Source organism: Taudactylus pleione, unplaced genomic scaffold (genome assembly GCF_031769625.1).
Source record: "Taudactylus pleione unplaced genomic scaffold, aTauple2 ptg000556l, whole genome shotgun sequence".
In the NCBI taxonomy this organism is placed as follows: Eukaryota; Metazoa; Chordata; class Amphibia; order Anura; family Myobatrachidae; genus Taudactylus; species Taudactylus pleione.
This window is the reverse complement of record NW_028284958.1, coordinates 23889435-23901233: the sequence shown is the minus strand read 5'-3', so window position 1 is coordinate 23901233 and position 11799 is coordinate 23889435. Positions and strand designations below refer to the sequence as shown.

The window sequence follows — 11799 nt, the reverse complement described above, 5'->3', positions numbered from 1 at the left end:
TTACACAAGACCCATATGTAATGATCTAAATAACATTTCCAGTCCCAAAGCCTAGAAATGTCCTGGATAAATTAGGACAATTACCGGCAAATAGATTCTCAACAATATGTGCGAATGTACACACTGCCAAGGATTATGGTAGAGAAACGTCTCAGATTTTGCTGCACACCTCTATGGAAAATCTGCGTGTTTGTGGCCACAAGTTGCCAGGGATACTGATGCCAGTAACTTGCAGCCATCGCTAAATATTAAATTGCCTACACAGAAGCTGTGTCCACCACACCATAAGAGTATGTCGCGTTTAATAGACAGGAAAATACAAACCAACTAATATGTGTAATAGAGACTAAAAGCACTTTAGCTGTTTTATTCTGGACAACACAATGCTTTCTTTCTACCTTGTGTAATTGAGGCTGTTCTCCTAGAGGGGGTGCTATGCAGGGGCAAAGCCTGGGGTTGAATTGCAGGAGGAACTAGCGTGAGACGAGCAGCTGGAGGAATCAGGCCTCTCTGTAGTAGACTCAGGATTCCTAAGGATGACCATTAGTACATTAGTAAAGTATTTGCGAACGTGCATCTGGAAATGTAACAAAATTCTTACAAATCATACAATAAGAACTTTTATTTTACGTATATTTAGTATATGACATTTATGATATGTGTATACTTTATATGCTGATCCTTCCCATCTGGCTAATCATTCATATAAGGCACTAGATGCCTTCTATTGAATATTCATCTGTTTTCTCTTAATAAAATTCCTACAAGAATATAAATGTTATAAAACAGTGACTAACGTAAAAATATGGAAACTTATAATTTCATATTTTTGGGACATTTGTGGTGCTTTTACCGCCCAGAAAAATCCAAAACCACTGACAGACACAGTAAAACAGTCTCTTAATAAATGAATGGGATGGAAGTTTTCTAATCAAGAAACTGTAAATGTAAAATAAATAAATAACACAACCATCCTAATGCACATAGAACTAAAGATACCATGATATAAATGTATGAATGTCAGCTTCCAGCTAATGTACAGGCCAAAGCAGCTGTTTGCACGTAAGTGATACCTAGGTCACATAAAAATGAATGATAACACCACTTTAAGGCAGTAAATTAGGTCGTAATCTCACAATGATTATGTAGAGAATTTCTAACATATATATAATGCTGTCATAGACCATAGGGGAAAACAGGTGTTCGTCACAACTAATTATCCCTCCGTGTAGTGTCTATGGTGTCTGCGTCTGCACCTCTAACCTTTCTGCATGTCTTTTTCATGCACCGGTGGTGGGGGTAGAGAGGCATCCATACGATGAGAGGCTGGTAACACCGACAGATGACTGACAGTGGGGCCTCTGGTAATCTTCTCAATAGGCACCTATACAGAGAAGCATTTAACCCAGTGAATGTTTTTATGTTGTAAATACATTATTTCTGCATCATTGTGTTATACTACTTCACACCCAAGGGAGCATCCAGCCTGTCACTGAGAGGCAGACGAGCTCCCTGGAAAATAGCCAGATACTAAACCTTGGTAGACTTCATTAAAGTTTTGGTGTCCTTATCAGGAAACAAAATCCAAAAGTGTCCCTTCTGTTTGCAGTTCCAGAGGATTTTTTAGTCTCTGGACCCTATCAAAGATGTAATTCGGCAGGTGTGGTGGAGGGAATGCAGGCAGAACTTTTGCAAACGCCACATCTGTTTCGCAAAGCGGGTGTCATCAATGGTGCAGAAAGGAGCGAGAGGAGGATGGTAGGAAGGGGGGGGTTGAGACGAAAAGATATGAGCTGGCTCAATCTGCCTGGTGCTTTGCACGTGGGCAGAAGGCCAGGCAGAAAAGCGCGGGCCCATCTTATTGGAATTCAGTGGTGGCCCTCGCTTCCTGTCCAGAGACAGATGTAACGCAACCGTCCATGGCATTGCAAGCAGGCACTGAGCTGTTTCCAGGGATTTGTGTATGTTGGAGAAGCAATGTCGGAGGCTCACCGTGCGCCCCTGCATAGCGAAATGACAGCCAATCTCCATTCCACATGACAAGCACTGGATAAAAACTTACAACAAATGGTGACCTTTCCAAAGATTAATTTGTTTACCAGCAGAATCCTCCCCTCCTTGTCATCCCAGATGGAGCATATCCGAGCATCCCCAGATTCTAGGTGTAAGGAACGCTGACTCCAATCAGCTCCAACTCTCCGGCAATTAGTTCCGGGCTTGTTTATCTCTCTCTTGTATAATATCCCCCCCTACACAGACAATTACCTCGCCATCCGATCAGGGAGATTGTCACGCTTTCCATTACTGATTTAGTAAGTACATTCCAATGAAAACATCAATTTGATTACAATGAAAGCAAATCTCCATGGCAACCTCAAACAAGAGCCTGAAATGCAGATTATTATTGTTACTCTTCAGGCATTGCATTAACATCAGTGCAATTCATGAATTTCATATAGTATAAAACTGCAACATTAAGTGCGCATTCTTAATAATGAATATTTAATTAGTTCAGAGGGGAACTTTGTAGAACAATTATAGTTGATCTAGATTCCTATTTAGAATATTTCAGCATAAACCTTGGGAAGACACCATAGAGCTAAGTAACATTCCTTCTGGTCCTTTATAGAGTTCCTCTCACAGGGACTGATGCTGAACTGGTCACGGATGCGTCCAATAGGAAAAGCTCCGTAAATATAAAAAGCGTATTTACACTCATCTGCTGAATTGGATACATCTCATGTAGAGTATGTGCCAGGTTTATGCCTGGCATACGTCAGATACACTAACACCCAACTAGGTCAAAAGCACCAGGAAAAATGAATCATTTCTTTTGAAATTGAAAAATGAATTTAAATAAAAAACCCTCTGTAACACAGAAGATATATCCTTCCTTCTTGTGCACTGTTGAACTTGAAAGTAGCAAAAAAATTAATTCTAGAATACGCTCACAAAATTATAAAGTAGGAACAATCAATAAAGAATACACCAAACCGCTTCAGTGGTCAATTCACTATCAACCAATTATAAGGAGCCGCTAGTGCTTACTACCGTTACAATTAGTACAATTTGCATCAGTCCACAAGCACCCGCCGCAAGTGATACGACTATTCACAGGCGTAGCTGCGACTCCGTAAATGTCTGCCTTGGTCGCAACTACACCAACACATCCTTATAGTACTCGGTCTGTGATTCACCACCCCCTCCCATCCCCCATTCCGTTTTCCCAAGTGTAAGGAAGCATAAATGTCAGACGTGCGTATGGTAGGTGAACGCCATTTTTTTGTGGGCATGGCAGTACAAATTGGTGTGTTTTACCACAAACAGCCGCATGCAAAACAGTATCTAAAACTAATTTGATGACCCAAAACTTAACTGTAATAAGCAACCATGGGGCCAAAAGTTATGGGGTGCGGGATTCTAAGAGTAATGAGAGTTCGGTGAGTGAGAAGATAAAATTTAAAGCGGCAATGTTTAGTAAGGCAAAACTAACCGTATTTTGCCTTACTGAACAGTGCCGCTTAAAATTTATCTGCTGACTGGTTGAAATCTCTTGACTTTCAGAATCCTGCAAACTATTACAGTTAGTCCATAAGGTTTACGCTCTCTCTGTTTTGTCTGGACATAACAGCATGTGCCCTATGGTACCATAGAAAGCAATTCAGGCCTTGTGCACTATGACTAGTAATGACGATTTGTCTGCTCTCTGTTGAAAATTCCACTGATGTGCAAGCAGATCTGTGTGCTAGTGTTACAAGAGGTAACTAGATGCCATGCTGCATATTATTACAGAAAAACTCTAATTATAAGGAAGAGAGTTGCAGACTATTGGAGCTGACAGACTTACAGATGTTCTGGGTTTGCAGCTGATCAGTGGCAGACTGATCCCATAGCTCTGGTTGAGGAGGTCACGGTGGGCCACGCTCTCAGGATTACACATGACACGTGTGCTCAGGTTCAGCTTGTGCTGTAACAGAGATGGATCCACATGATTAATACAGCACCCCCCGCTAAAAGCAAACATTATAGCCATGCACAGAAATGTCTCGCACACATAAATACAACACACAGCATGCGCACCACACAGCCACATGTTACCATCCTGCTGAATGACAGACCCTCCAGCTAGACACATCTTTGTGCCAGACCCGATATCTAATATGTGTTCTTTTGCTGAGGAGTTGACAGGGTGAAATGTGCATCTTTCCATGATCACTGACACTTTCCCAGATACTTTTACACAGGGGTGTATCTATAATGAGTGCAGGGTGTGCGGGGAACACGGGCCCCTGGGTCTAGAGGGGCCCCGCATCGCACACCATGCACCAATAATATTACTTACCTCTCCGGTGTCCCACGCGGCGGCCATTTTCCCAGTGACCTGTGCATACACTATAGACTCTGGGCACACTCTAGTGCCCAGAGTCTATAACTCCGGCGCAGGCCGCGCACAACTCAGTGCGCTGCCTGCCGCCAGGCAGAGATGAGGGGGCCCGTGTCGGCGAAGGAGATATTAATGGAAATAATGGGGATAGTTTATGAAGATTGGGTTGATTGTGAAAATGAAAGGTTAATAATCATAATGTAGTTAATTACTATTTCTCAATTACTATTGTCATTTGTCAAACAAAGCCTGAAACATGACAGTTAGGAGCTCATTGGTTGGTACTTTATCTCTCCAATGATTGATACATCCCACCCGGAGGGAGGTGATGATGGAGTTTTTGAATAAGTATTGATGATGTAGGGTTAATTGATAATGGGGATTATTAGATTATGATTATTAAGTGGTTAATGATGTTGAATGGGCTTGTTATGATGAAGCAGATTGCTTTAATGATTTTGAGGATGGGTTCATTAATGATGAGGAGGTGATAATACGTGGCAGTTATAACATGTATTACATTGCGGTCACTAAGATGCTCTTTATATTGTTTGGTGGTCACTGATGCTCTCTGTATTATATGGCGGTCACTGATGCTCTCTGTATTATATGGTGGTCAGTGATGATCTCTGCATTATATGTTGATCAGAAATACTCTCTGTTTTGAATGACGGTCACTGATGCTTTCTATGAGTTGAGTCCTTGCCCCAGGTGACAGAAAGCTTAGATTCACCCATGGCAGATGCATTTTTAGAGTGTAACTTGCCATCTGGAAATGAACACTGTCATTGCCATGCCACAAAAACACTTGAGTCATACCAGCTCTGAGGCAGTAAAGATCAATTCTCATCCTATACATTTTTGTGTTTTTCAAAAACTGTTTTTTATTGAACCAAATGAAAAATCAAGTGTACCTTAAAGTAGAGCAAGTGTAGCAATATTAGGCATAACTATAAAAAAAAACCCACAAATGACAAAACTAGAAATAGACCTGAATTCAAAACAAAAGGAGGAATGGAAGGGAGAGTTACAACCCAAATGACAAATGAGGCCCAAGAACCTCACGTGGGTTTGATATACAACAGGATATCGTCCGCAAAGGCTACGATTTTTACGACAGTTTCTCCAATCCAAATACCTCTCAGTTGTGACCAACTCTGCAGGATATGGGATCTAAGGCCAAATTAAAGAGCAAAGATGAGAACGGACAACCCTGTCTTGTCCCCCAGAACAACATGGTGCGCCTATCAACAGTGAGGCCATTGAGTAGAGATGCAGAAGGAGAATAAAAAAAACTGAACATGATTAACAAAACCTGTACCAAATGCCAGACTACATCGAATTTCATATAGATAAGGCCAGGAGACTATATCTAAGGACTCATTGGCGTCAAGACGCAATAACATGTTTGAAGAGTCAGGATGCAAGTTAGATGCAACTACAGCCGCAATAGCAGTACAGATGCCCCTGACAATGTGTCTGCCTATGGCAAATTGGTGTTCAATAATACCCCCTTTTCCACCTAAATTCCGGGTCTGACCCGGAGTTGGAACAAAGTTCATATCCGGAACAGACCCGGAATTTTGCCGGCGCCGACTCGGGATATTCCCGAGTCGGCGCCGCTCACACCGGAGTCGGGTCTGCATAGACCCGGCTTTTCCGGAGTGAAAGTGGTCGCTTGGAGATGACGTCATCTCCAAGCGCCACTGAAGCCGGACCAATCAGCCTGCTAGCAGCGCACTCCAGGTCATCGTGACCCAGAGTGCGCTGTTCTCACAGCAGGGTTTCACGGGCTATGCCCGTGTTAAACCCTGCTAGTTACCTGGGTTGGATTGCCGGGTCATTCGACCCGGCAATCCAACCCTCTCCCCTTCTACACCAGGGAGCTGCTGGGTTAACCCTTCAAAAACCCGGGTTTTAGCTCCGGTGTAAAAGGGGTAAAAGTAGGGAAGACAGGAAGGTCTGTATCCTATCTGCCATTAACATGGCCATCAATTTGAAACTGTATCAATTGTAACAATAATATTAGCACAATGCCATTTTGCGAATCCCACATAATATCCGTGTACAGTGCTGTTATGATTATTAGCGTCTGCCACAGCCCTTTGTTAAAAATCGTCATCATACAAATACGTACATTTATTAATACACATGCTATGAACAACCCCGCAAAGCACGTACCATGGTGTACTTCACAAACACGTAGACACACAACGCATACTAGCGTCTTTTCTTAATATCTCCACACCGACACACTGCATACTTACATTGAAGGGTTCCTTAGCATTAATGTTAATATTAGAGGTTTTACTTGTTATCAATTATGTTGTGAAATGCAGGTATTTGATATCTAGGGTTTAGTACATGATAAGCAGACCGTGTTTGGTGCCATTCTAAACCACTGTTTATTTGCAGATCTCCGGTTCCATCATCAAGGAGATCGCAACATACGTCTGCAAGTTATGAATTATAGAGAGTTAGGTATTGAAATGTACACTGTAATGTAATGTTTATTTGCCAGTTTAGACTTGTTCTTCAGCGGGAAAAGATACACAAAGAGTCATTGGAGGGCTGAACTACCACTGCACAAACTGACCTATGAACTGCATCGTAACAGAAGAACCAAGAGGAAGAACCAATGGGATTATGCCAACTCGTTTCCATTGTATTGCCTACTCTCTGTAAGGTTATATATTCAGGCGCTCTATTTCCAGTAGTCAGTCATCATATTCTTTCTTTTGACGGATGCTTCACCTTTGATGCCGGGAAATCTGGATCCAGAGCGCCTGCGTATGGATCGACTGTACCTTGTGAGTGTATAATCTTTTGCGCTAATTGTATTTAGATCAAGGCGTGTAACTAAATGCTTTTATGTGAATAATAACTTTTTTGAGCTTTGGAACCACACTCAAAGTCTGGAAAGCAATTATTTCTTGTGCGACTTACAATGCAAAATAGCGACATTAAGGTATATAGATCATTAGGTATTCATAAAACCATCATTAAGTAATGTAATTGGGCGGTAAGAAATGGCATGAAGAGATCTTTATTTCGTTCATATTTAAGTGTGGTAAAGGCCTCAATAAACTATTGAATGAAGGGGCATCTCTAGGGATGAAATGAAACAGTTCTCGCAAAACAGACACATTATCATGTTTTAGAAGTTTGTAGCACTCTGTGGGAAAGCTATCAGGGCCTGGGGATTTAATAGAGTGAAGATTTCATATAGCCTGAACAATCTCAATTTCAGTGATGTCAGCCTCCAAAACCGCTTTCTGTGCTGAAGGGAGTTGAGGGAGGCTAGAAGCCAAGTCAGAAAAGAGGCTTGGTAGAGACAGTCCTGAACTTCCGATGCTATGTCAGAGGTTTTTCATGTAAAGAGAATCAGTATGTGAATGTCAGTAACATGATGACGTTTTTTAATCGTTTTAGTCATATTAGCCATTAGCTTCCCAGATCCCGTATGTTTAGTAATGTCCAGCCTCAACTGAGCTTGTGTGAATAATAAGAAACTAATAATCGTCGGGACTGCAGATAAGAAGCAGGAGTATAACTGCATGGGTTATAAATATAGTTTTGAAACGTATTGTGGAGAGACAGCTGTAACCCAGAACGTCTACACTTAATGGGGCTGATTCTGATTCGCACACAATGTGGCTGTAGGTGCCGGCAGCCGCGGACGACTTAGTTACTACCTTATGCTAATGTGAGAATATGTAGGCTTATGCGGTTGTCTGGGAGTCTGCAAGCGGAAATTTGTGTTATTTTATGCCAGTCACAGCAATGCAACATTAGTATTGGCACTTGCACCATCCCCATGTTAGGTGCAGGAAATCCGTGAGAACAGGCTTCCCTTCCCCATATGAATGAATAGCACAGAGCTTCTGAGGACACTCCCTCAAGTCTTTGTGGTTCCATGCGATTGCATGGTCGCCGCCCAGTTCTCACCCCAAAATGCCAATTGTACGGAAAGACAGATCTGGCAAAGTTAAGTCCGACTCAGATTAGAAAGGACATAGGCAATAATACACTAATTTGCGTCTGATTGTATGCAAAAAGTCGCCTTTTACACCCATGCACAGGGATCCTTCTGACTCCGAATCAGGCCCTATATTTTTATTTCCATTAGCAACATATGACATAATCTGGCTGCTCATGATGGCTTTAGAAGCTTCAATGTTACAATGTTCTATGTTATCATCAGGGAATTCTGCCCATTTTCATTTCAAGTATGGTTGAAGTTGTTCAGACAGAGATGTAAGGGAACCTCCAAAGAAAGTTATTTGAGATCTTGTAACATGCCTGATTTTTTTTACGCATGCATGAAAACAATACATTTTGTTTTAGAGAACAAGATATTTTTAATGGGATGGAGACTGTGCATATTAGGAAAAGTTCTGGTTGTATAGCCTTTTTAGCTGTGGAAGATGCGATAATCAGATGGGAAATAAGGTATATTTTACAGCATTAAAGCAGTAACAGGCGTACCAAATCACAGCAAATAAGGAATGTAAGACACTTGATACAATGATAACCCCAGCATCCACTCAAGCTAGGTACACACTATACAATTATTGTGCCGATTTGCCAATGATCGGCCTGATTTATTGTATAGTGGGGATGTAGTTAAAAAGCCGGTGGACAGATCCTGGCCGCCGATATACAGACGCCAGAATCCCGACCACCGGCAAAATGCAGATGCCGCTATCCCGAATGAGATCAGGATAGCGGCGTCGGCACCCCGAACGCTGGAATCCCGAACGTACGGACGCCGGTTAAGTATCACTGTCCCCGGGGATAGTGAGGCTAGGTTTAGATACCCCCAGGGGGAAGAGAATAGGGTTAGGCATCCCCTGGGGAGGGTTAGGCACCACTAAGAGAGGGTTACGGTTGGGGGGAGGGGAGAGGGGGAGGGTTAGGAGGATACTTACCTCCCCTGTCGGGATCTTTAGTCATCGGGATGCCGCTGTCGGGATATGAACTGGCGGCTATTGAGCCGCCGGTATTTCATATCAAACTCGTATAACGTGTAGGCATGGGCATTTCACCAATAAAACGGTAAAAAACAGTCCACAAATTCCTTCGATCATTTGATCAGTCAGCCTTGGCAGAAGATGCTCAATCCAGACTCCCTCAGTTATCTAGTAGCGCCCTTACACATTTTAATGGTGAGATTTCATCTGATGAAATTAAGCAAGCCATGAAAACTCCTCAGAAATCTGGCAAGTCCCCTGGCCCTGATGGGTTCACGGCAGCATACTACAAGTAGTTCTCAGACCTGCTCCTTTCTCACCTGCATACCCTATTTAATAATGTTTCCCCCTTGAAATGCTGGAGGCCATGATTGTTGTGAGGGAATGGGTATGTAATGCCGGTTGTCGGGATGCCTCCTGTCAGAATACCGACAGCGGCATCCCGATACTTACCCTCCTCCCTTCCCTCCCTTTTTGTAGCCTAACCCTAGCCCTCCCCACCCCGCACCCTAACCCTCCCCATTAGTGCCTAAACATAACGCTCCCTCCTTAGTGCCTAACCCTAACCCCCCCCCAGTGGTGCGTAACTCTAACCCTCCCCCCTAGGGGTGCCTAACCCTATCCTCTCCCCCAAAAAAACTAACCCACTATGCTCCCTAAACCTAACCCTCCCCCCTCCGCAGCTAATGCTAAGGGCGCCCCAGACTTACCTCATTTGGGCTGGCATCCTTCGCCGTTCCGGTGTTGGGATTAAGATAGGTGTCGGTATTTCAAAGTCTATCTTCAGTCCCTTGTCTGGATTCAACTGTCGGTATTGAGAACGGTGGCATCGCGGCCGCCGGCCTCATAACTACATCCCGTTGTGATCCATAAAGAGGGCAAAGACCCGCTCATCTGTGCCAGCTATAGACCCATCTCTCTCCTTAACCTAAACCTTAAAGCTGCATACACACACAACGATTTAGTAAATGAACGATTTTAGTAAACAATTTTCGTTCATTTTTTCAAGGGAAAAATTAACGAAAATCGTTTACTAAAATCGTTCATTTACTAAATGTAATGAACGTTTTTTTTTTAACTACAAACGATTTTTGCATATTCCCTTAATGAAAATCGTTGAGTTTGTCAGTCTGACTGAACTACAAACGTGAACGCGCATGAACGATAATCGTTCATCGCTTTAACTTAGAAAGTGAACAATTTTTTCAACGATTGAACAATAAACAATATCGTTAACGATAATCGTTCAAAAAATCGTTGTGTGTGTATGCACCTTAAGATACAGTATATGCTAAAATCCGTGGTGAACCGCCTGAATACCCTCCCTCTTTGCAGATGATGTCCTGCTTTCCCTAACTCAACCGATGACCTCACTTACCTAGCTCTTTGCGGTTCTGCGGTCCTACAGACCTGTTTCCAATTACTAAAGATCAGAGGCCATGCTGCTCCATGTCCCTTCTCAAACTGCCAAGACTCTTAAACCCGAAACTTCAACAAAAGTCCCCATCCCAGGTCCTCAAGCCCTTTGAGTACTTTCAAATGTGTAATTTCTTACTCTCCTTACCCCCTGCTTCTGTACTAAGGGACCCTATACCCTTTTAATACCTCTGTAGAGGAAATGTGGGAAGATATGCAACAGGAGATTGCTTATTGATCCATCCCTATTAAAATTAAAGAAACCTCATAAAATTTACTAACGTTAGTATTTTACTCGTTTGACCTAACAAAATGTTCCTCTCCTCAGCGCCTGCCTGTTGACGAGGGTGCAGCCATAGCAGCCCTATGCTCCACATCTGGTGGACATGCCCAAATATTATGACTTTTTGGGATTCGGTTAATAGTTTATTGAACTTCCTCTTAGAATCTCCATTAACAAAGGATCCCTGGGCTTTCTTGTTATACTGCCCAGGTCTTAATAAATTATTGAGGATATTACTCACGTGCGGTGGCGTCACTAAGGGAAGTCGGGCAGTGTATGTGTCCTGGGTCCAGGTCAGTGGTTAGTGCGGTCCACACTACACAGTAACACCGCCGTACATTCGTACTACCCAGTGGCGGTATGTTTGTTTTAGCAGCCAATGAGAGTTAGACAGACTCTCATTGGCTACTGCACCCATGGCCAGAGCCAGGCTGGAGCTCACTCATGAGCTCCGCCTTCCAACGCATTGGATGAAGGGAGAGATGTCATGACGTCTCTCCCATAGTGCCGAGCAGGACCAGAGGAGCGGACGGTGGGCGCAGGAGCAGGGCTTCAGGTAAGTATAATTTTTTCTTTCTGTGTGTGTCTACGTGTTTTATGTGTAATAGACACTACTAATGGGGCGCACTGCATAAGGGGCACTACTGGGACACTGTATATTGGGCACTGCATAAAGGGCACTATAAGAGACACTGTATAAGGGGCACTATATATTGGGCACTACAGGGGGCACTGCATAATGT

General features: G+C 43.1%; 1 protein-coding gene across 1 annotated transcript in view; it reads right to left on the bottom strand.

Annotated features, from left to right (window-relative positions):
- IQCH (IQ motif containing H) overlaps positions 1–11799 on the bottom strand; it is an 88950-nt gene that overhangs the window by 56966 nt on the left and 20185 nt on the right. The window contains exons 5-7 of the mRNA XM_088452772.1: positions 3848–3967; positions 1264–1384; positions 399–530 (exon numbers count right to left, since the gene is read on the bottom strand). Coding sequence (XP_088308898.1) covers positions 399–530; positions 1264–1384; positions 3848–3967 — 373 coding nt within the window. The remainder of the gene's footprint in view (positions 1–398; positions 531–1263; positions 1385–3847; positions 3968–11799) is intronic.